Source organism: Talpa europaea (genome assembly GCF_964194135.1).
Source record: "Talpa europaea genome assembly, chromosome: 9".
Classification (NCBI taxonomy): domain Eukaryota; kingdom Metazoa; phylum Chordata; class Mammalia; order Eulipotyphla; family Talpidae; genus Talpa; species Talpa europaea.
Window position 1 is genome coordinate 33,299,991 of NC_140076.1, and position 25,297 is coordinate 33,325,287.

The following is a 25,297-nucleotide window of genomic DNA, read 5'->3' on the forward strand; positions in this document are numbered from 1 at the left end:
TTGCCATCTCTGCGCCCTTGTGTGCAGACATGCCCTGACTGGGTCTCAGTGTGCTTTCCGGATCAGTGACTCCATGATCTGAACCTGTAGACTTGGAGGGGCTCACCAAGCTCCTGACAGCTCCCTTGGTATGACCACCCTTTCCAAACCTCTTCCCTCCCAAGACAGTGCTGAGCCTGCTGCTGAGAGCAGCCACTGTGTGGCAGGGCCCAGTGGGACCACATAGCTAATAATTACTGCAGCCACAATCGGAGGCGACTCAATCAGGGGCCTGAAGCCCCAGGGTTGATTCTCAATTTGGAAAAAAGAATGAGAACCCTGATCAGGGCTGGGGGTGGCTCTCATTCTGAGTTTCCCAGGATGACCCACGTGACAGACCCAGCTGAGACCAACTGCATGGCTGGCTCCCTCTGGGGTATATACAGGAGGCGGTTTCTAGGATATGCCAGGTACAGTGCTAGACTCTTATATTTAATCTCCACCTGTTTAATTCTAACTCAGCAGGGTGAAAATAGGTCATGGCCTCCAACATGGAAGTCAAGGGCATGGGCTCTGGAGACTGGCTGCCTGGCCAATCTTAGCTTGGTCATTTACTGGCTATGCGACCTTGGCAAACAACCCTTATCTCTGTGCCAGTAAGGTGGGGATAATACTATTCCAGGTCATTGGATCGTTGTGACAGCTGAATTAAAGTCTGTGAAGCACTCAGAAGAACGCCCAACCACTGGGTATCACTTACTAAGAGATAAGCACTATTATTCTTTAAACATAACGGATGAGGACTTCAGGCTTGTCTATTCACTCAGTATCTGTTGAGCACCAACATGTACTGGTGACTTGTGGTCAGCGTTGCAGAGTCAGTTGTGTCTGATGCCCTGAGATTGAGCATAGCCCGGAGTCTGTCATAGCCCAGAAGCAGTGAATCACCAGGACCTCACCCTCTGATCTCAGACCAGTTCCCCTCTTTTTTACTTCCATACCTGCTATGAGAAGCCACAAAGGATGGAGAAAAGGGCATAGACAAGATGGGGGTGGGGGGTAGGATTCTGAATAAAGGTCCCTGGACCCAATAATGCCATGGGAGTGGGACCTTAGACCCCAAAGTTACCCCTGCGAATACACTTCATGAAATATAAGGCCATCTACTGGGAATACAGGATTCATCTTACAGAAATTTTCCTCTGCAGATAACTCAGGTAGAGTCCTGGAAAGCAGTGACATGAAAAGATATTTTCTAAATGCCACTCTTGGCTATCATGTAGGGTGATACAGGGGCCTGGGAGTCCAGAGATGGTCCCTTCCACTAAGGGGTGGGTATGGGGCTGTTAGAAGTACGGCTTCTTGGGCCCCTGCTCATGCCAACCACCCCCACCCCCAGTCCTCTCTCAGGGGCTTGCAGACATGTAAAACACCTCTACCACTTTCATGGGAGTGAATTTTAAAAAGATGAAATCTCTTATATTTTTTAGACTTGCAGAATATTGACCAGGGGTTCTCAAATGGTGTTCCATGTGACTCATGGGGTGGTGGGGGAGGAGGAAGGAGTTACTAAACATAAATCCCTGGGCTGGGCCCTAGAAGTAGGATTCAGTTTAGCACGAGCCAGCCCCAATTAAGTGAGCTATAATTAGAGCTGAAATGCTTCCAAGTGCAAATTCCAGGGACACCATTCACAAAGATCAGCACATCAGCAGCACACCTGGAGCACAGCAGGGCAGCTGTCCTGCAGGTAAGCTCTCCACTTTACAGGTGAGGAAACCAAGGCTCAGAGAGACCAAGTAACAGCCCACAGATGCCCAGCAGTGAGAGGCAGTCCTGGTTCCTCTGACTGGAGCCCTGCCCTTTCCAATAAGCTGCAGACCACCCTGCAAGCAGAGAAGTGGCTTAGAACCAGCCCCAAACTCTTGGCCCAAATGCCCAGCTGACAGAAATGGCCCTTCACTGTCCACATCACTCTGGGGGCCTGGTTCTGCAGACCCCAAGGCAGCAGGCAGCGCCTGAATTTTTAATGAATATTTATACAGTTAATTGCATAACCTTTCAGCAAGGACAATGATTAAACAATCCGTCTGCTTCCTTTCTTTATAATTAATAAGACAGTTGCTGTGTTCCTAAATAGACAGCTCTAATTATGGTTCTCAAGGCTGCAGCAGTGCCTGACACTGGTCCTCCTACCCTCAAAGAGGCAAGGCACCGTCCTGAAATGTCAGGACACCAGAGGCCGGGGAGGTCATGTCAAGGCACACGCACTGGAGTGACAGGAGAGGGGAAGGGACCCACTACTGGATGCTGGTCTTCCTGGCACCTCACTGCGTCCCTTGTGATGCAGCGCTTCCCCAAAGCCAGCATGCCAACCTCACTCTCCAGGCTCCTGAGTCAGGCCTCTCATTGCCTAACTCTGGGAGACTGGGCAGGGTGTTGACATATCTCCTTAGAGATAGGTATTGTTATTACTTCCATTTTACAGATGAGCGCAAAGCCCAGAGAAGGTAAGCCATTTGCTCTAAGTCTTGTGGTGAGGAGTGGAGCTGGCCCTCCAGCTGAGGTCTCTCTCAACGCCAAATGCACAGCTTCACTTACTGCACTTATCCAGTGCATGAGAGGAGTAGGCCCTGCCAGACTCGCCAGCCTCTCGGAGCTAGAGAAGGGTGACAGGAGGAAGAAGGCTCACTTCCTTCACTACCTGTGCTCAGGGAGGGTCACCAAGATGGCCGTCTGATGTCCATTTCCAGGGTAACAGAAGCCAAGGGCCCCTGGCAGCAGTATGCAGGAGAAAGAGCAAGGGCTTTGGAGAATAACAGACTTGGGTTGAAATCTCTTTTATTATCAGAGTCATTTTATCTCTCTGTACCCCGCTTCCCTTCTTCTGAAAATGGGGTTACATAATCTCCTAGAGTTGGTGGGTGGTTTAAATGGGGAAACATGGAAATCTCAACACTCAGGATCTAGAACAAACTCAGGACTCAGGAAACAATGGCCCTTGTTTCATTAAATGAAATGCAGCTGCGAAGGGCTAAGGGACCCTCCTGGTCTCAGCCTTTGGGAATGCACTTTGAGAATCCACTGCCCTCCACAATGTAGCCCCTACCCCCAATGCACCTGTCTCCCCCTCTTTTAGTTTCTCCCTCTCCTTTTCCCTGTCCCCCTCTGAGGTGATGTCCTGAGGGTTTCCTTTGACCTGTTATCCAAGTAGCCCCAGAATCTGGGAGGTGGAAGTGAAGAACCCCACTGTCTCTCAGATATCAGGAAGCCTCCCAAGTCGGCAAGGGCCTGAGACTGCATCCTGGAGTGGCTATAGACATTTATAAATTCCCAGAGAATCCTGTCCCAGAAATTCAAATCCATTGACACTTTCTCTAATTCATAACTTCACAAGTTAATAAAAAGGGAAATGTCTGTTGAATAAAAGAATGTAAGTGCTTGCTGGCTGCTCAATGAGTGAAGGCGTCTGCAGTGTCAGGTCATGTGAGGTTTCGGGGGCAGACTTCCAGCTGCAGGGGGAACAGAGACTCAGACAACTTCTGCCCCTGGAAGCACGGCACAAGCCCATACCACCTTGTAGCGGGGCGGTTACCCGTCACACAGGGCCAGGCAAAGCACTACTAGCTGGGTCTGTCCCTAACTCGCTGGGCGATCTCAGAAAATCTTTGGGCCTCCACCTCCTGATCTGTAATAGGGAGATGTGCTTAGTTAATCTGTGAGGGCCCCCACCCGCCAGGGGGAAAGGTTCTGAGATGCATGAATAAAACCCCATTTTAATAAGCAGCACCCAGAATTGTTAACTCATTCACCTTGAACCAACCTCCTCCCCACCACCCCCCCACACCCCTCCCAACAGACACCTGAAGGTGGGTCAGAAGCCGTCCTCAATCAAGTGAGCTATAATTAGAGCTGAAATGCTACTTTCATTAGGCAAATGTCCCAGGCTTTCCTACTGTGACTCCTGGCTGCATTTGACAGACACCAAACTCAGAACCTGGGGGAAACAGAGCTGGGAGGAATGCAGGCCAGCTTGAGGCAGCAGACATAGTGGGGAACGCAAGAATGGGCACCTGCTCCCAAATCCCCTTCCCTCTCTCTGCAAGCCCACTCGCCCTACTTACACTATTCTAACATGTTAACGTGGCATATGTGGAGGAGAGGCCAGGAGTCAAATTTAATAATAACATAACCCTGCCATTTAATCCTGCATTTGCACTTTGTAGGTGCCTTTTTTTTTTTTTTTTTAAATTTGCTGCTCACAATCCTGTAAGGTAGGTATACCACTACTCCCATTTTACAGATGAGGCTCGTGGAGATTGGGCAACCTGCCTGAGATAGGTCAGAGGACCTGAACCCAAATATTTCAGCCAGCACAACCATTACACTTTACTACTGTCTATAATCATTCTTGGAGGGTGGGGAGGTTCTCTATCCTAAGAGCTGGCACAGACCCCAGAAACCTGGTAGGCCATGGGTTGCTATGGCAACACCAATTAAATGGGCAGTGGGTTGGCTGCTGGGTTCCCACTCTATCAGGAAGCTACGAGCAAACCTGCTACCAGGTCCTGCTGCCCCCAATTCTGCCTGACCCTTGAGGTCCCACTTTGGGCCTCCTCCAAGCAGCCCTCCCCAACCCCAGGCCTTGCCTGCCCCTGACCAACCCAGCTGCACAGAAAGTGGGATCCTGGGCCCTGGGTCCCAGCTGGGTACAGGCAAAGAAGAGAGCGAGTCTTAGAATCCCGAGTCCAAGAATCTTGAAGTCATGGTCTTCAGAATTCTAGAATGTTAGAAACTGGTGTGCAGAAAGGAGCGGTGATGTAGGCAGAGCCTCACAGTGACTCCCTGCGAGAGCCTAGAGGAGTGCTAGGCCTCCCAACTCCCAAAGTACCTCATGGCTGCTCCCTCAGGGTGCTCTGCCTGCACTGAGCCTGAGATTCCCAGGAGTCTGCCTTTTGTCATAGAAAGCAAGCCGGCCTGGACAGCCCATGTGTCCTGGAAACAAGGCCCTCAACTCCTTTGTGCTTCTAGTTCCTCAACTGTCAAGTAATAGCGTCCTGCAGCTGGGTACCAGGCAGCCTGGGAGGCAGGAGGGGTGAAGTAGGAGGGTCCCAGAGAGGGCGGAAAGGCACATGTGCTGGGAGCAGAGGGAGAAACAGGGAAATGCAGAGTGGGGTGGGGAAGAGAGGCAGGCAGCTAAGGGAGGCCTCACAGGAGCAGGGCTGGGCTGGGCCCTGGAGAGCACTAGAGGAAGATAAAAAGAGACATCAACGCAAAGGAGACTGGAGGAGGGGGAGCACAACTCTCAGGTGATAGGACACGCGCCCATAGTAACCATCCCATAGTAACCATGAGGGTCCCACTACCTTTCTGCTCCCAGTGTCACTGCCAGAGTGGAGTCTGGAGCACCGAGTCAGCCGGCTGACAGCACTGGTGGAAAAATCCCCTGTGATCACAGCACCCCACTCCAAACACATCTCTGGGGTACACACAGCTTTTCCCCTTCGACATGTGTCTGAATCTGACCCAGCCTCAGTTGCCTTCTCTCTAAAGGGGGATCGTCTCCATCCCAAGCTTGCCAAGAGGGAAGAGTCATAAGTGGGTGTGGCTGGGCTTTGTTCCTTCTGAAGCTCAGGACAAAGGGCTGGGCTGCTCTCCTCAGTCCTGCCCCGCTAGGCCAGCAGGGAGTTTGGTTGCTTGTAGGGTGAGGAAAGGGTAGGGCTTGCAGCATGACCAGGAAAGCAGGAGCAGCTGTGCAAGGAAATGAGGGGCCCCTTGTCTCAGGCGGGATTGCTCTGGCTCTCCCTTTCTCTCTCTCTCTTTCTTTCCCGGAGACTGGTAGGTCTGTTGCTAGGAGACAAGGAAACCCAGTTATCACCAGCCTCAGCCCTAGATGGGACGCTGGCCTCCATTGTCCCTGCCTCTCCCTCTGGGGCGACTGTGACCCCTAACAGGATCAGGGACTGTGACCACCATCACAGGTCCCCACCAGCCCCGCCATCCTCCACGTGCTCCTCTCAGCCCCTCCCGCTCAGCCTTTTGTCTCGGGCTCACTCTGCTGGAGCGCTGCCTCCGACCACTGGGTCCCTCCCCGCCCCCTTCTCATCTCCTTTTTAATTTAACAAATGTCACGGAATGACCTGCCGGGTGTACATTTGCTTTGAGGATTAGGGCCTGGAAAAGAAATCATGGAAATACAAAGCCCAGCATGTGGGAGGCAGGCCTGGGGCGAGACTCTGCCTCCACCTCGCCCATCACTGCCTCTGCGGCTGCCCAGCCTGCCACAGGGGCCAGGGCTTCTGGGCTCAACCTCTCCAGTGCAGAAGCCAGAGCTGGAGCCTCAAAGTCCTAGCTGAGTGACCCTGGGAAAGTCACTCAATCTCTGAGCTTTAGTGTCCTCCTCTGCAAAAGTCAGAAAGTTGACGGTACCTGCTTCATGAGGCTGCTGTGGGAATAAGATGAATTAATACACAGAGCTTAGCACAGGGCCTGGCACCCAGACAACCTTAATAAGCACCATCTGTCATTACTATTACTAGAATCATGATTAAGGTCCTCAAGAAAAATAGTGTGGGAGGCTGAGGGAGGCCTGGAGGATGTGCTATGGCGATGTGCTAGGGATGAGCCTAATTGCAGGAACCCTAGGATCAGAGGCCAACCTGCAAGAGGACTGTGAAGAAAGCCCAGAAACGGATTACTGGAACCAGGAACTAGACACACCTGACTATTTGCCAGGAGCCCCTGAAGACGGGGTATAATGTGGATCTGGGGCTCTGTCACGTCACTCATTCGTGCCTCCATCCTCCAACCAGGACATCTGAAACAGGAGGCAGGCCCAGATGGAGGTCCCCTCCCCATTCAAGGGGCAAGAACTCACTGCAAGTTGCCTTGGATTCATCGGAGCCATCAGGACACTCCTCCTCACCATCGCATTTCCACCGCTCAGGGATGCAGTGGCCATTGTCACAGGTGAAGTCACTCTCTGAGCAGGTCTTCTTGGCTGCAGAGAAAGGAGAAGAATGTGAAGGGCCAGGTGGGTATAGGAGGTTTTCCTAGGACACACAGCCAGGTGGCTACAAAGTGCAAAGAATGTGCTCCATCAGAAAGCTGGACCACATGACCACCCACAGCCTGTGGAGTAACTCGCTGACCAAGGAGGGGACAGGGAAGAAAGTATTATTCATCCCACAAGTGTTTACTGACCACTAGGTAGAGACAGGTAACACCTGGCCCTGCCTTCCTAGTCCTGGAGCTCAAGTCCACCGAAGGAATGTCTGACCTCTGTCATTCCCTTCACTTCCCCAAAGTTCAGTTCCACTGTCACCAGCTCCAGGAAGCCTTCCCTTGACCACCTAGAACAGTTGCTTTAGCCTCTTCAACTAATCCTCCGTTACTGCCTGGCCTGCTCCTCCCAACCAACAAAGTCAAGGCCCCTTCTGCAGTCATCGGGAAGCTGGTGATAATGAATTCTAAAAGCAGATGGTTACTTTGTGGCAAAATTAATGAGCTATGACAATACATTAAAAGGATTATACACCATGATCAAGTGGGATTCATTCTAGGCATAGAAGGATGGTTTAATATCTACAAATCAGTGTGATGTGCCACATTAACAAACTGAAGGATAAACATCAATAAAATAGATGCAGAAAAAGCATTTGACAAGTTAATATCCATTTACGATAAAAACTCTTAAAGTGTGTATAGAGGAAACATACCTTAACATAATAATGACCATGTGTGATAAGCCCATAGCTAACATCATACTCAGTGGTGAAAAACTGAAAACTTTCTCTCTAAGATCAGAAACAAGACAAGGGCCTACTCTCACTGCTTTTATTCAACATAGTATTGAAAGGCCCAACCAGAGCGATTAGGCAAGAAAAAGAAATAAAAGGCATCCAAATTGGAAAGGAAAAAGTAAAACTGTCACTATTTGTAGATATTTTATATAGAAAACCCTGAAGACCACTAAAAAAGAACCAATAAATTCAGTAAAGTTGTAAGATACAAATTAAATACAGAAACCTGTTACATTTCTATACATTGATAACTATCAGAAAGAAAACCATCCCATTTATAATCACATAAAAAAGAATAAAATGCCTAGGAATAAAGTTATATAACCAAAGAAGTGAAAGACTGTAGGACACTGATAAGAGAAATTGACCTTCACGTAGCGGGGTTGACTCCCAGCTCTGCCTCTTTCTATCTGTGTGTTCTTGGTGATGCTACTTAAAGTCTGAGTCTCTGTTTTCTTATCTGTGTAATAGGGAGAAGAAAACAAAAGGCTCTGAAAGGAGAAACAAGAAACTATAATGTGTGAAGAACGTAACAGATCCTGGCACACAGCAGACTCAGGTATGTAACAGCTACAGCTGTTTTAATGGTTTGAGTCTTCATTCGAATAAAGGAGATGGGGTCTTCTGGTGCCCTCCGAGGGACTCCCATGATAGGCTGAGATCTCACAGTTGGTAGCAGGACTGGGGACGAGCACTGGGTGTGCTTTCCTTCCGTCCACTGGCTGATGCGCCTCCAGTGCAGGGACTATTCAGTGCAGCCTCTGGATCTGGCTGGGGGGCCCCGAACACACTAGGCACCTCACTGCCCAGTCTCTTCTCCCTCACCTGCAGGCAGGGCTCACCCTCTCCCAGAAAGCTCCTCCTTCGTGGCCAGCCTTGGGTTATGTAAGCCCTCCCAAGGGCCCTCTAGCTGCCCCTGGGCTGTGACTGCTGCTCCTGGGATGAGCAGCCTAGCCCGGGTTTTGGGACAGACACTGGGTCTCCTAACCCTGTTTTATTTCTGCCTCTCTTTTCAATAGAATCCTTTCAGTACATCTGCGCTGTAAAAGGAGTTTTCTTCACACTTTTTTCCTTAAAACGCCACCTGTTTTTGCAGGGCTAGAGAAAACAAGGGAATTAAAGTCTATACACAAATGGGGGACCTAAGGTCCAGGGAGGGGAAGGGAAACACAGCAAGGCGGGGATCAGAACTGGTTCTCTTGCCTCCAGGGGCCCTCCCTGATCCAGAGGGGCTAACTGTAGGTCATAGAAGCAAATCCTGCCCTTTGGTAAATCATGGCCCATGATCACCCAAAAGTGAGAATGTTATGAACCACAGCACGTGGGGTATTTCCTAATAGGAACACTGATGTGTTCTCTCCATTAGAAGCTCAGCAACCCCAAAAGAAACGTGTCTCCTAGTGTTTTCTTTTTCCTGTTTCAACATTCTCTGAGTCCCTTTGGTGTTCCAGTCTCTTTGCGAGTTACTTACCCCTGAGACCCCACAACAAAGGACTAGTGATGTCTCCTCTTGACACAAAAGGAAATCCAGGGTCAGAGGCACTAAGTTACATGCTAAGGTCACATCTGGGGGGAGTGGGCCCACTATTTGGAGTTGCAGTCATATGCCCCTCTTCTCCATCACTGCTCCCCTAATACTCAGCAGCATCACCCTCTCTGTGTGACCCCGGGGCAAGGTCCTTTCCTCTTGGGGCAAAGGAGGATTGTGGCTTTCATGCAGAACAGTGCCACAAGGACAGAAGGCAAAAATGCTCAAGCAGGGGGATCTCAGGGAGCACCCTACAGTCAGGACTTTGAGTGTAATGAGGCCAGCAGCCCCTCATCAAGAGGCTACATGAGCCCTGCCAAGAGATCAGGGCTGAGCTGTCTTATGGGGCTGCCACAGTCAGCCATGCCCGACCCTCATTCTTCAGTCCTTGGCAGCTTTGGCTTCAGCTCCCAGGGTGATACCCCAGCTGGGCTCGAGGCTGTGGCCCCGGTTTCCAGGGATTTATGTCCCTCCATGTCAGTCTGCCTGCTGGACAATGCTCACCTCTGTGAGTCACTGTTCTAAGCCTAGGAACATACACAGCCATCCAGCGTCTGCGACATCATAATCTGGTGCCATGGCAACAGATGGCTGCCACAAAGGATTTGGAATTCCAGAGGATGGTGGTACGGGGCCAACCCCAGGACAGATTGGGAGAGAATGGGAAATCCGGGACAAAGAAAGCAGGCGTTGCTGTTTATAAGAACACAGGCCAAGGAAAGCATCCACAGTTGTTCAAAATCTGCTCCGCTACTTGTGGGCTGTGTGACCTTTTGGAAGGTACACAACTTCTCTGAGCCTCACTTGCTTCATCTGCAGTCAGGAGTAATAGCCCTGCTGCGCCAAATACACAGGGTTGTTGTGAGGAGCAAATGGGCTATATAGACTAGAAAGCATAAAGGGGCAGGTTTGGGGATATGAAATGAGCAGCCTCAGCTGCTGTGTGCGTGACACTGGCCTGCCTCCACGCTGGAAGTGGAGGTGTGGTGCTGACTGAATCTCAAGCCCCCCACCAGCACCCAGTCTATGATCTTGTGAAATTATTATGATCACTCAGCACCTCCCAGCTTCTCCACCCCCAGAGGCATCCTTCTCTAAGACAATATGCATCCTTCACGCCACTGTTCCCCACCCACTCTCATCCCACAGCCCCAGTGCAAATAGGGGGCTTCAAAACAAAAATTAGTCAGGGCTACCTGGTGGAGCTGCTTGGTGTGGCTTCCTTTTGGCAACCAGAATGCTACGTCATGGCAGAGCCTACAAGTCCCCTGTATGGTGCTCCCATTCCCTAGGTCGGAAAGTGGGGCCCAGAGAGAAGTGGATGCTCAAAGTCACAGTCCGTGTCTGTGGGGTGGCTGCTCCGGAACCCAGGTGTGGCCAGGGCACGGGAGAGGGCCACCCACCCATTCCACCCAGGAAGGTTTCCTGGAGGAGGGAAGAGGTGTGAGCTGTGCTGTGGGAGTGAGGAGGGCACTGAAGGGCACTCCAGGGAAAAGGATAAGAGGGTCGGCCTGTGGAGGAGCCAACAGACTGACCACTGGGGTGGGGAGGAGCCAAGTGGCAAAGGACCTGGAAGCTCCAGGACTAGCCCAGGAGCCTCCTGGAGCCTCCTGGCACCAAGCAGCCTCTTAGAGGCCCAGCGTGGGGTCTGCCCGAGCTCCCCTGGACTCATCCATCCTCTCTCCTCTCTTAAGCACAGGGCTGCTGTTTAGCAGCCAGCAAAGCCCACAACTCCAAGCTGCCGAGGCTTCCTTGAGGATTCAGTGCACCAAGCAGAGGCAGAAAGAGGCAGAGGACAGGACAGGGAACAGGAGTGGCCATTCACCCAGGTATTTGGGATAAGACCCTTTTATTCCCCCTTGGAGAGGCACGGTACCCACTGGCTTACTTAAAAGCCCTAAGAAGCACTACAGTAAAGATACCTGACTGGTTTTTTTTGCCTCTAGCACTACCCAAACTAGTGTAGCTGAGGAACTTCTTTATCGAGTGCCACGTCTATTAATTTCCTTAGAAACAAGGAGTTCAGCAAACCACAAAACAAGGAGTTCAGCTCTATGAGGAAACACTGCTGTAGTGTGACTCTTCATCCTGCAAGAAGGCTAAGAGGGAAGGACTGGCCTATGGTCACACAGCAGAGGCTGGCACCCAGCCTTCCGTTCTGGGCTGGCTCCACCAACTCATGAAAAATACATGTTTATGAGCACTGGCCCAGAGTGAAGCTGAGGGCATTCCCCAGTCTTCAGAGCAGAGTCACCCAGAAGAGAACCTGGGATGGGGTTGATACTAGGTCACATGGAACAGCAGCTGAGAGAGATGTCAAGGATGCAGAGATGTCAAGGACCGTGCCCTCCAGTTTCTGCAAACAGGTGATAGGGCCCAAGGAAAATTATTTGAGAGCAGAGCAGAGACCAGTGCAAGGCAGATTTGGTTCAACATTGTTGCTGAGGCATGTGAAGTTCCTTCCCCTGCTAGTTGAGAGATGAGAGAGCAAATATGTAAATAAAGCCCACCTTGGAGCCCAGGACAGAGAGGGGACTTATCTGTTCCCTCTTCCTCTCTTAGGCCTGGACCAGCACCGGGTGGCCTGGCTCCGGCCCTGCAGCCCAGCCCTAAGGCAGCTGGGCCACTTGTAGCCGGGTCGGGAGATGAAAGGGCTGCTCCCCCCATGGTTACCCTTCTACAGAGCTCGCTAGGGCTGGCGTTGCCAAGACGACCGCTGCCAGCGGGATGAAGATCCGGGGTGGGGGCAGGGGGCGTGCCAGCCCGCCCCTGGCCTACTAACCTGGCAGGCAGATTTAAATGACAGCCCAGGAAGCTACTATTAAACTGTCACCCCAGTCAACAGGACGACAGACCCAGAGTGTTCTCTGGCTACGGCAACAACACAGCAGGAGTGAGAAGGGGAGGAGACAGTGGCCCAGAGCAACCTGCACCCCCTCCCGAGAGGCCCTGCTCACCCGCCGGCCACAGCCACCCTCTTGGGCTGCAGCGGGTCCTGGCACAGAGCTGCGGTATAGCGCAGGGACTGGAAACTTTATTCTTCCTTTTTAAGCAGAGGACCTTTCCCCAAGTGAAACCCCAACATATAAAACAGATTAAAGAAATGGAGCTGTGCCACTAGAACCAGGGCAAGGGGGGATCCCCATCAGCTGTTTCCCCAGCATCCTCTTAACAGCCCTGGTGGGGTCAAGAGAACCTGGGCTCACAGCCCATCACCAGCAGCTCTGTGGTCCAGCAGCTCTGGGTTCAAACTGAATCCCTAAGAACTCTTGGTTTAAAGATCCCAAGGGTCTAATAGACCATTTAGAAAAGCTTCTGTGGGTGTAAGGTTTTAACTCTCTAAGGACCTGAGGCTCTATGGCTGCACACCCAGACCTGCCCCCGTTGGTACCATGACAGGACTCAGTACAGCTACCACAGAAGTCACATGTAGATAAGCTGGAGCCAGTTCCCATCCGATCTCTGAGGGACTGTTTGAGTCCAGCGCCCACATGCTGACAATCAGACTCAAGGCTCTTGGTGCCAGGAAGGCAGACCGTTCCCACAGTGCCGACACCCCGGGCGCGTGGTGGGTGGGGCTCAGCTCCGCTTTGTGCTGCCCAGCGGGCTCCGGGGCTCGGCCACCACCATCCATCAGCAGGTGACATCCAAGTCCGCTTCCTCCCACCTGGGGAGCAAGGGGTAATTTCAGAAGGAGCAGCAGGTGCTGGGGGAGGGACAGGCATGGGAAGGGGCGAGGGGGATGAAGGCCTGCATCTTTGCTTTTAAATTGAGCAGTTCCCCGTAACATTCTCCAACTTCTCTCTCCCCCGGCCCAATCTATTAAGGAGCTACACATGTTTAACCAGTTCAGCGCTTAAGCCAAAAAACAAAAACATTTCAAGAATGAGATGTGCAAACGAGGCTTGGAGGGGTTGGGGGCCCAAGGGGAGACTGCATGAGAGCAGCCACAAAGCCCATCTTCCTGAGGAGGTGGCCCAGATTTCCCGGCTGGAGGAGGGGCTGTGTTCCAAGTGGCAGTTGAAGGACAACATGGGGAGTGGCAGTGGTGTCTCTGGCTGTGGCAGAGGACACAGATGTTGCTCCGTGAGCTGCCCACACCACTTTACTCCAAATGAAGGGTCTCCAAGCTGCCCTCTGCTGGGGGCCTGGGGGGAAAAGGGAGTGATTCAGGCTCTTTTTCACCTCCCACTGCCAGCGGCAATGGCTTGCACCTGTGGCCTTGCTTGCCTCCGAGGTTTCACTGCCCACGTGTGATAGCGAGTTGGGACAAAAAGTGCTTGGGAGTATGAGCACAGGGCACGCATCCCTGTGATTATGGACACTCTGGGTCAAGAAGCTAGAGAGCACGGGCGTGCATGCTGTAAGTATGGATGCCCAAGAGAGATTATTATTGGGAGATCGGAGAGAGGAGGCCAGAGATAAGCAAAGAAAGTTCGGAGATCAGGGGGTGGGAGCTGGGAAGCTCTGAGGCTCTCAGTGCCTCCGCAGCTGCCTGCCTGCCTGTGTACCTGTTGCCTGCTTCAGCATTAAAGTTGGCCAAATCTGTCAAGCCCCCCAGGATTCCTTTATCCATATGCCTGAATCAACAATGAATCTGCCCAGTCTGGCATGCTGGACACAACAGATGAGGACTTGAGGGAGACTTCTTGGCCAGCAGGGTCACAGCCAGACTGGAAGCCAGGCCTCTCTCCCCTGGTCCAGGCCTCTTTCTTTAGTGCCTGCAGCCCAGACACCACACGAGCCTTCCTGTCACTTCATCTCAGTGTGCTCCTCACCCCGCCTCACACAGGGTCTGATCCTGAGTCCCACAGCTCTACCAGGCTGTGTAGCCTCTTCCCATGCTGGGCCTCAGTTTCCTCATGTGGACAAGACTTCACGGACTCCCTGCAGCTGACCTCTGGGTCTGTGACTAAGACACAGATGGACTGTGCAGTCCTTGGTGCTGCCGTGGGCCCCACCAAAAGGATCACCTGGGGCTTCCCACAGCCAAGTCCCTCCCCAAGGCCCAGCACATCTCAGCTGCTCTGACCCTGGCCCCGCTGTCACCAAGGGAGGTCCAAGCCCTCGCTGGGGTATGTGGGACTCCGTGTCGCCACCAGGAAGATGGAGTCTCCGAGGGACAGACGACAAAGGGGTCTTCCTGTCATAGTGATTTGTGGACATTGGCGGTATTGAGCCAGAGACGGCTATTGGGAAGATGGGTGTGGGGGGGAGGAGGGTGGGTCAGCAGAGAGGGTCTCCAGTTGGTGCCTGCAAACTGAAGGACAGGGGGTGCTGCTTAGGGTAGCAGGCAAGCAGCACAGAGCCCTGCCCGTTCCCCAAGCTCAGGCCAGTCCAACTCTGGACTTGGCAGAGGAAACAGCAGTGGGGAAACGCATGGTCCTCAAAGTAAAAACCTCCAGAGGGCAAGAGGCCTGACCGGAAAACCCTCCTCAGTGTCCAGACAGAGTCCTGCCTGGCTCCCAGCCTCATGCTGCCCTTCTACTCCACCGGGGAATACCTAGCTGCCCCCAGTGGGACTCAGCCTCCTCTGACCAGGGGGCTTGCCTGTCCAACCATAGCCAGGCCACATGAGCTCGGGGATCAATGGCTCCACCACCCTCAAACAGACCTCAGAACCTGCCAAGGAATCCAGAACCTTTCAGGCCCTGTTTGTCTGCCACCAGCCCCAATGTGAGGAGGAGCAGCTCTTCTGCTTCTGCAGTGAAGGATGAGGCTCCAGCCCTCATGCCAGCCCTGCTCCGCAACTAACACGCTGGGTGACACTGGACAGGCCTCTCTGGGCTCTGCTTCCTCCACCTCTGCTGGCTCCCAGGGCAGAATTCTGCAGTCATCAGCAAGGAGGCCAGGCCAGAGGGCCACACCGCCTTAGTCAACAGTCTTAGTGAACAGTGGGTTTACTAAGGGCAAAGAGACTGGTAGTCAGTCACTCCTGCCCAGCAGCCAGGTGGCACGAGGCAGTGAAGGACAGAGTGATGGCCCTACCCACAGGCAGTCAGGGCCCTGGGCCCTGCACTAATGTTCATGCAGCACCCTCCCCTGCTGGCAGCAGCTGAACACCCTGGGAAGCAGCCTGCGCTAAGCAGAAAATGCAAATGCTTTCACCAATTAGGCTGGTAGGAGAAGAGAAGAGAGGAGCCCCACTGGGCCACTCTGGTGATAAATGGGCAGCGACACCCCGTTATTGGGATATCCATCTCCTGGGGGCTGGCCCAGGTGAGCAGCAGCTGAGAGCGGATGTCATGAGCACTGGCTGCCAGGAGGGGCGGCAGGTGTGCTGCCAGTGAAGAGGACCATAGAGCACTTACGTGTTCCCTGGAGAGAGGGAAGCAGGGGCCACAGAGAAGCAGCAGCTCAGAGGTGGTGGGCCTCGGGCTGTGGAGGGACAATAAAACTGACTGGGAAACTCAGCACAGCCCAAAGTTAAATCTGGCAGAACAGGGCCCATGTCCTGAGTAGACATGGCACTGAGTGACATGCTCAAGACTCTGGCCCCAGCCCCTCGGTCTTGTTCTTCACAGCAGCTCTATGAGGTGGGTCAGAGGCGGGGGGCAGGTATCACTCTGAGGGATGAGGAAGCAATGCTCTTTTAAAAGGCAGTGGGCCATCCCAAGGTCACAAAGCTGGAGGCAGGACCAAAACCCAGATATCTTATGCTCTATGAGGAAAGAAGAAAATGAGGATGGGACTTCCCTGACGGTTTATAGCTGAGCTGAGGTGACAAAGATTACAGATATTATGGCCATGACCCAGAATAGGATAAAATAGTCCTGATTAGAATCAAAGGCAGAGAGGTTGTGTGTGTGTGTGTGTGTGTGTGTGTGTGTGTGTGTGTGTGTGTGAGAGAGAGAGAGAGAGAGAGAGAGAGAGAGAGAGAGAGAGAGAACTGAGAGAACTGAGATTTTTTTCCCCTCTCTCTGGGTTTCAGTCCCCCAGCTGAAAAGAAAGACCCTGAACTTGGGGTGTCCAAGCCCTCACCAGTGTCTCCCCTCTCTGCAAGTGAGGGCTACCGAAGGGGGGTAGAGCTGGGGAGTCATTAGGTAGGACCTCAAAAAATGAGGTGCTTTTGGTCTGCAGCGGGTGGGGAGGAGTTAAGTAGAGGGGTGGCGTATACAGAAACCCTGAGAAATCTTGTTTGATTCAGAAGGAAAAGGCAGTTTCTAATGCAGATGGGAAAGTGGTCTCTTGGCATCTTGGCGTACTGGGAAGGAAAAGGAGTCCATTCTCTGAAGCCCTTTAATATCCCACAGGTTGGTTCCAGCAGGAGGTGTGAGCATAACTTTCTCGGGAGAAACTACCCCGGTGCCTTGCCCCTCCCCACCAACTCTCCTTCATCACACTGACCAGCCCCGACAGCCTGCAGCTGTGCCAACAACAAGCAGCTCGGATTCTGGGACCTCCAGTATGATTTAGTGGTGAGTCACTTCGTTTCTCAGAGTCTCAGTTTCCTCCCCTATGACATGGGGCTGATAATAGCTATACCCCTCAGAGATTATAGATGTTGAAAATACAAGGTGAACTGTGCAGCCCGCAAGGCGACAGAGTTCTTGGTGATGATGGGGTGTATTTCTTACCATCGCCCACTCCGACTTTCCTGCTGGAACTTTGGAGGAGAGCTGGGTTGCCTGCCTGTTAGCATGGGAGAGGGCTGGAGGCAAGTGGACAAGGAGCCCGGCTTAGTTCAGATGGGGAACATTTCTGGGTCCCCTGAGGTGCTAGAGGGCAGCCAGGGCAGACCGGGCCCTGGGGAGGAGGGGTGGTGGTTTGAGAAGGAGCCACAGAGGCATCAGGCAGAACACTCCTGGCGGTCAGGCCCTAGAGCCATCTTGTCCGACCCTCATATTTCATAAATGAGGAAACTGAAGCCAGAGAAGGCCAGGAACAGCTTCCCAAGGCAGTCTCCGCCGAGCAATCACACTCCCTCCCAGCACCCAATCCTGGAGTGGAACCGCAGGGTAAGCGACTTGCAAAGTAGCCTGAGAATTACAGAACTGAATCGCTAAGCCCCAGGAGAGGATCTTAGCATCTTACAACACAATTTAAAAGTACTTAGACCCAAATGGTCTGATGTTAGGATGATGGATTCGCAGAATCTCTTCATGGTGAGCACCTTAAATCCACAGATGCAGAATAGAACCCCGGAGCTTCGAATCACAGAACCTAACCCTGGTGCCGGGATTGCCAAAGGCCTGCCCTTCCCCCACCCCACGCCAGCATCCTCTGTTCCCACCGCTGACATATGGTCATTCCGCCTCCTTGAATGCTCTCAGCGACAGGGGGCTCGGTCAGCTGTGCCGGCTGGAGGCTGGACACGTTCCTTCCTCTTGAACAGGGAGGGAAATAAGTTCTCAACAGGAGATCCCCACTTTGTACAAATGGATTTTTCACCCCTCCTTGTTCGTTGGCTCTGGTCGGAAAGATTCCTAGGGAAGTGGAAAGGAGCCAAGAGCTGCCACAAAATGACTTTAACCAGCAGACAGGCTGGTAATGGGTTTCGGTGGGAAAAGGGAAGGAGAGGGGCGATTAATTCCAACTTGCTATGCGATAAAGGAAATTAAGGCATAATACTGAGGAGGCAGCAGTTCTATCAACCTGTGTGGAATACCAATTACTTCAGGCTTCTCAAAATTGCTAGAAATAAAGAGAAAACCCCCAAAGAGAATGTGACTATGGCCCAGGGCTCATCTGGATTAGGCTGTTTGTTTGCCCTGGCACCCTAATGATGGGAATGAGGGAAAATTCCCCGTTTCCTGGGAGACAGCTAGGCCAGAGTGGGGGAGGAAAGGCTGACCCACGCGTTGCCACTGGACTGCCTGGCAAGTGCTCGGGGCAGAGGGGCTGCCCAGACTCACTTCAAGGAGAGCTCGGTGCAAGGGCCATTACACCTGCCTTTGCCCAGCCCTCTCCCGTGCACACCCTTCGCCCTCTGTTCTGGAAGGGCCAGCTTCTGATGACCCCAGTTCTAACTATAAAGTCTCAGTTCTCTGCTGCCAAAAGCCAAAAGAATCAAGTAGGAGGCCTCCAGCATGCCAGGTGTCCTGCTATGTGCTGGCAAGCCCTGCAGTTAAGTAAGACTTTCGTGTCTCAGCGTGTTGGTCCTGTGGGCTGGGACTCAGAGGTCTGGCTGAGACCACCCACCTCTCTGTGGCCAGCCATGGGGCAGGCAACAGGGGCAGAGTTGATGGCCACAGGCCACAGACTAGTGCTTCCAGCCAGGGACCCAGCAGGGCAGCTATAAGGCCTCTGGGCCAAAGCTGGGCAGAAGGAGATGCACATGGCTTCAGGAGGTGAGCAGAGGGAGTGACTGGGGTCGTGCCCAGCAGCTCCTCACATCTCACTGGCATCCTGGCCCAGACCTTGGCCACCATGCCACTTGCAGTAGTACCCCTTAGACATGGTCCCAATCTCTGGGCCCCCGTGTCATCCTGGGTCGCCCAACAAGATAGGTCCTACCACTGCTTGGATGAAAGGGAAGCCCCTTCTGAAACAGGCTGTCCCCTGAGCATGTCTGCAGCTCCATGACAATCCCACCCACTTGGTCTTTTTCTTTAAGGGGACGTTTTCTCTTGGCACAGCGATTTGGAAGATTCCAGTCTGTTGCCTATTGTAGAACCTCCTCCTACCAACAGCTGATTTAGGAACCAGGGCTCAAATCCTGGCTTTGCCCCTTATTAGCTGTGTGACCTCAGGGAAGTTATTTGTCCTTTCAGAGCCCGAGTTCCCATCAAAAACTGTGGCGATGAAGCCTGTCCTGCAGCACAGCTGGTCTTAAGATGTGATTCATCAGTGCCTGGGCCGAGCCCTTAGAAACACGCAGCGTGGAAGTTTCTCCCACTTTTCTCAATTGCTCCTCCACCTGCAGGCTATATATCTAGTAAGTCCTCAAGATTTTGTTATAATTTTTAAATGATATCAAGAGGCGTGGCCTCTGCTGAGTACACCTCAGCCTTTGGGAGTTAGGAGTGGAGGACCTGCTCCCCCAATTCTGTTGGGAGATCTTTCATGATCCCACATGGGATCCACATAGGGTCATGGCCACAGCCTCATCACCTTGTATTGCTGTCACCCAACAATCTTTTCCTACAAGTTTGGGGGGGTGGGGGCGGGAGGGAGAAACACTTAAGGATTGTGTGATGACTGAATGAACAAATGCAGGCAATGCTGGGGCCTGGGTCTTCCCATCTGTACAGAATGTACAGCCCATGATACAAACCTCATGATACAAATCTCATTTACCATTCAGTATTTGCATGCATAGTAAAAACAATAATCATTAAAACAATTTTCTCTAAAAATCCTTCATTCATGCACAGTGATCTGGGGTTTCAGCAATTCCCAGTTTTCTCCAGTTGGTTGGTATCCCAGCATTCACCTCCCCAGATTTGAACTGCCTCTTGAGCCCCCCTTAGTCCTTTTCAAAGACACATCAGTGCAGCAACAAGAGACCAGAGTGGGAGCCAGGAGGCCTGGGTTCTGGTCCCAGCTGTTTCCCTGAGCCAGGATGGGGAGAGGCCCCACTCTTTCTGTACACAGTCTGGCCTGCCTCTCAGCACCAGAAAGCTAGTCTGTGCACAGAAGTGTGTTCAGGCAGACATGCAGACTATTGCCCCACCACTCACTGCACACATATATGCAGATGGGCATGCACACCTACAGAGGCACACACTCAGATGTGCACATGCTGAACACACTCAGGCACACAGGTCACATAGTGCACACGTTGCAGCACATGGACCACACCCCCACATGCACAGGTGGCTTCACACGATGCTCACATACTATTGACAGATATGCATAGATTTTCCTGCCTCTCCCGTGATAGCCAGATGGTGGGATTCTCCCAGAGGGCGACCATTTAATGCTCTAATTAATTAAAAAAAAATCTAGGTACCCAGAGCCTGGGTTTGTTCCAAACATCCAGGATTGGCTCAGCCTGAGGCCAAGGAGGGAAGCAGGACTCAAGAGGAGGGGCTGTGAGGAGAGAGGCTGTGCCTTCATCCAAGGGTTGATACCTAGCCTAGCAAGAGGGCCCCCAAATATGACCCAGGAGCACCCCATGACCCAGGACAGGGTCCCTGGCAGGTTTGCTGGCCTTGCCCACACACCTCAGCAGACATGAAGTTCTGTTCATGCTCTTGGCGGAGACACTGCAGAGGACCCCAAGGTGAGCTGTGGGGCTCACCTCCTGATCCAAACTCACACTCTATGGGCCCCACCATGTGCGCTCAAGGCACTGTGGGAGGAAACAGCACAGCCACCATGCCTGCCCTGTGAGATGGATAAGCCAGAAAGACCTTGGGCCAGTCCAGGGGGCTGGCAGCGCTCCAGCCCTCCTGCTCACGTGCCTCCCAGTGGGGAGCTCCCTGCATCTCCAGGCAGCCTGCTCTGACTAGAGCCCATGGGCACCCAGTGCTCTCAGGTTCCTGGGCCACCAAGCCCCACCCCATGGTTCAGCCTCACCCTCCAGGCCTTTCCCCTGCCTTTCCAGGGGGCACGTTCTTTGTAGCTGAGTGTTTGGGAAAACGCAGCAATAAATTTACCGCCTCACTTATGAGTAATTTGCTGTCAGGAGCTCTGCGTAAGCAGAGGGCTGAATTAACAAGGCTTAATTAACATTAATGTTGTGACAGATCTCAACCGGAGTCGGGAAATCCCCCATCCTCACAGCCCAGGCCTTTGCCTGCCGCTTCCCTGCTCATGTGGGAGGTGAGAGGCCCAGGAAGGACTCTCAGAAATGCTGACAGACGTGACCAGGAGCTGCCTCTTTCCTGGGATTAGGAGGGATTTGGGATCTGCTGGCTGGAGGCTTGCAGGAGATCAGCACAGGAAACAGGAGCCTCTGCAACTACAGTTCCAGTGGTGTTTCAGGTTAAGTCCTTCCTCCCTGCCTGGTGCTGTGGCGAATGCACACAGGGTCCCAGGGACCAGGGTTTGAATCTGCCACTCACAGGCGAGGGACCTTGTGGCACCGCTTCTGGGTCTCACCAAACCCATCAGCCTAGGGACAGGAGCAAACCCCCTGCCAGGACTGTCAGAAGTCATGCATGGAGAACAGTGGGGCTCATTTCCTCTACCCCCCAAAGGCAGAAGAACACTACGGAGAGATTACTCTGTGCTGTGCTCATGTAACCTCCTAATATTCTTTCAGGTAGGATTTACTATAACCCACTGCACAGATGAGGAAACCAAGATATTGAGAGGGGAGGGCTTCTGCCCAAGGTCACACAGAGTCACAGTCAAGAGGGCTAAAGGGACCACGGCCACCCACTACATTTACTGGAGAGTCCCTGGAAGCATCGGAAGAGCCAGGCAAGGGGAAAGGTCTTGGTGGTAAGGCTCGTGAAATCAACCTGTGAATGATGCAGGGGAGAAGCATGCCCTTTGGCAGTGCTGACCTATTAGAGAGGCCCAGGTTCCTGGTTTTCAGCCAGGAGGAATTTATTGCTCTGCTCCTGAGCACAGAGCCTAGGTCAGGCCCTGGGGGATAAATGCCGTGGAAGATGCATCCTCTGCTCTCAGGATGGGTGCTTTTCCTGCTTAGGGCTTCCCCCAGAGCACCCAGCCCAGTCCAGGCAGGGGGTGGACACGCCGTCATTTATTAATGATGGCCACGATGCATGCGAGTGGAGGACACCTCTGACTAGAACCTATGTTAAGCAGCAGCAGGAGATCCAGCTCCCACCCCCCCGACCCTCAACCCTCATTCTATAGCACTGAAGGTCACCAAATAGGACAGGTAGGTCCCTGGGCTTCACATGGAGCACCCCTGCACCCTGGTCTCCAGGTGTGGGGACTACACAGCTGGAGTGTTGGGGGTCAAGGATCTGCCAAGAACAATGTGGGGAAGGGGAGGAGCTGGGACAGGGAAAGATGGACCTCAAGAGGTCACAGGTCCTCACTGTGGTCACAGGTCCTCACTGTGACCCTGTCAAGACCCACAAGCCCTGCCCAAGGCTCTGCTCCAGGAGGCCTGGGTAGGCCCCCACTCAGACCTTAGCCACTTGACCTTGGGTAGTCACTCATTACCTTCCCTCTTTTCTCTTTTCTGTAAGATAGGAGTAAAGGCAGTACCTACCCTATGGGGCTATGTGAGAACTGAATGGTGTTCTTCCTGGCACTGAGTGAGGGCTTGGTAAATGACAGCTGTGGTTACTGACAACTCAGAGATCAGCGCAGTGGAGACCCAGTCCTGTCAAGCCCCATTGAGGAGTGAGGTGCACGTAGGGGTGTGTCCAGTCTATATAGGCAGCTGCTCTAAAGCCACAAGACCTGGGGCTCCATAGGCACCTGTGACAGATCTGGTGCCCATGGGGCCTCGCCAGACAGAATTAAAAGAGTTTGTTTCTGAAAACAGGAAGAAGTGTCTTATAAAGAAGTGAGGACTCTGTCCCACAAGGTGGGCAAATTAGGGGATCCATTCATTCATTCAAGCATTCACAGGACCCCTCCTCCCTGCTGAGACGGGAGGGGAGAGCATGAGAACATGAGACCCAATTCCACACTCTAAAAAGACAAAGATGCTGATGATGCCAAACCCGCCCCAGGTCAGCCCTCCTACCTCCTGTAGATGTGTCAGAGCCTGCAGAAAAAGCTAGAGCTCCTTTGCGGTGAAGAAACACAGGAAAAACCTGGAACAGCTCAATGAGGGAGGGGCTGAGCCCCATCCTGCCCTGAGGCCCTGCACAGCTCCATGGTCTTAGGGGCTTCCTAGATCCAGGTTCTCCCTACCCTGGTCCCCTTTCACCACAGCTCCGTGCCTCCTCCCAGAGCCCCTGCCCAGCCTTGACACCCAGGAAGGAGGCATCCTTGGTGGGAGGGCCCTACTGGTGACAGAGAATGCGGGAGGGCGGGGTGGCTGTCTCTGCCTGGACGGGGGCAAGGGCACGGCAGGCGGCAGGTTCATCCTCAGCCACTTTCCTGCCCTACAGTATCCACACTCCCCTCAACCACCACTCCTGGGGAGCAGGCTCTGAGGAGGCCCAGCAGCCAGACCACCAGCTGCTGCCCCCTCCCCATACAAAAAGTGGCCACAAAGCACCCTCCCCCCCAACTCTGCCCGCCTGCGGTGACAGCCTCTTGGCACCAGCTCTCCCCTTCCCTCCATCTGTCAGGAATCGGTGCAGACAGACTGTGAGAACCACAAGAGGAAGTAGCAACGCTGCTTGGACCCCTCCCCCTCCCCGTCTCCCCATCACCCCCACCACGGCCTCTCTCTCCCCCTCCTCTCTGTGTCTTCCTCTCCCTTCGTCTGTCTCCCTCTTTTCCTACTGATGATTCATCAACAAAGTGGGAGTGGGGAAAAGAGAGACAGCCAGCCAGTGACCCCCACTTAGCACGGCTACCCATTTGTCTCCCCATCCAGTAAGGAGCTGACTGCTGTGGGACCATGGGCCCAGTGTCCCCATCTGTACAACTGGTCTGGCAAAGCCTGCCAGGCACATCCCCCAGGGGATACCAGGAGCACGGAGGCAACACGTGGAGAAGGCTCCGAACATCACCAGTGTCTGTGCAAGGTCAGTGGCTGATATCGGGGCTTCTTCCTACTCAATGCAGAATAAAGACCCCAGCGCTGCCTCCTCTTGGGAGAAGTGAGGCCAGAATGGGACGTGAACAGACCAAAAAAGTGCCACGAAGAAGGTGAATAGCAGCAGGCAGTGACTGAGGTGATGGTCCTCACTGCGGGAACGTGAGGTGAGCAGGGGGAGCTGGGGAAACTGAGGCCCAGAGAAGCGTCACACAGCTGTTAGGGCATAATCCGAACAAGGTACAGGCCTTGGAGCCATCCTCCACATGAGCCCCCCAGCCAGGGTGCTCAGTCCCAGCTCTCCCAGACCTACCAAGGGGCTCCATTTCTCCTGGAGACCCCAACATAGAGAGAAATAGCTTTTTCCTATTTTTTTGTGAGTTCTCTTGTGGGCAGCAGAAGCCACAAGTAACAGGGAACATTGCAGTAGCCAGGCACAGGATGGGATTCCTGAAGGACAGACGGGAGACAGAGGTTCAGAAGAGGGAAAAATATGCCTAACTAATCTTGAACTGAGCATGGATCATGGGCCAGGCATTGCTCTTCGTGCTTTTCATAAATTCACATAATCCTCCATACACCTTGACAACTGGGTATTGGTGACTCCATTTTACAGATGAGGCAAGGGCTCAGAAACGTGAGGTGACTTGCCCAGGGCCCCACAGTTAGGAAATGGTGAAGTCTGGACCTGACCCCAGCTCTCCAGAGGCACCCGCTGTTATCTGCATCATGGTGGAGCCTCTCACAGACCAGGGCCCATGCAGGAGCAGTCAGAGGACGGGGGTCAAGGTCTTCATGTCTGTGGCTCCACTTGGCTTCAGGGCAGAGGCTTGGAGTCAGGCCAGGACAAGGGCCAAGGAATCTGAGTGACTGAAACTCCTAATCTGATTCTAACTTCTTCCTAGTACAGGAGGGGAGACTGAGGCCCAAGGTGGGGCAGGGAAGGGCCGGGACTTGTCCAAGTCCCTCAGCAGTTGGTGACATGGTAAGGCTGCCTGATTCCTTGGTGTGGTGAGGGTGAGAGCAGGAGCAGTGGGGGGAGGCGGGTGGAGGCAACTAGCAGTCAGGTTCATTCAACCAATATGGACAAGGGCTCCTGGAGGGCGAACTCAGCACAGAATCTGCAAAGGTGGGAGATGCCAAAGGTCAGGAAGAGGGAGGACTGGGGGTGTGGGAGAGGAGGTGGCAGAGAGACCGGGCTGGTGCACAGGCTGGTCTGGTGTGGATCAATTCCTGGAGTAGGGAGAACCAACTCACTCCATGGGGCCCAGAACACTGAGCTACCAGGTACTTCACACAGGCCGGAAATGACTTCTGACCCCCCTGCAAAGAGCAGGAGTCTGGGTTCAGCTTCAAGGGGCTTGCTCCGAGACCCCCCAAGCCAAAAGTGGAGGCACTGCAGTGGAAACTCAGGTCTGGCTGACACTGGGAGGCCAGGCTTCTCCCTGTACCCCACGCAGC

At 53.2% G+C, this 25,297-nt stretch overlaps 1 protein-coding gene across 8 annotated transcripts in view; it reads right to left on the reverse strand.

The window, feature by feature from the left end:
• The window catches only part of LRP8 (LDL receptor related protein 8), a gene marked incomplete at its 5' end in the record, with an annotated part of 63,006 nt that overhangs the window by 26,062 nt on the left and 11,647 nt on the right, over positions 1-25,297 (reverse strand). For all 8 annotated transcript variants that reach the window (XM_084243465.1, XM_084243466.1, XM_084243464.1 and 5 more), the window contains one exon: positions 6,857-6,979. In XM_084243465.1, coding sequence (XP_084099591.1) covers positions 6,857-6,979 — 123 coding nt within the window. The remainder of the gene's footprint in view (positions 1-6,856; positions 6,980-25,297) is intronic.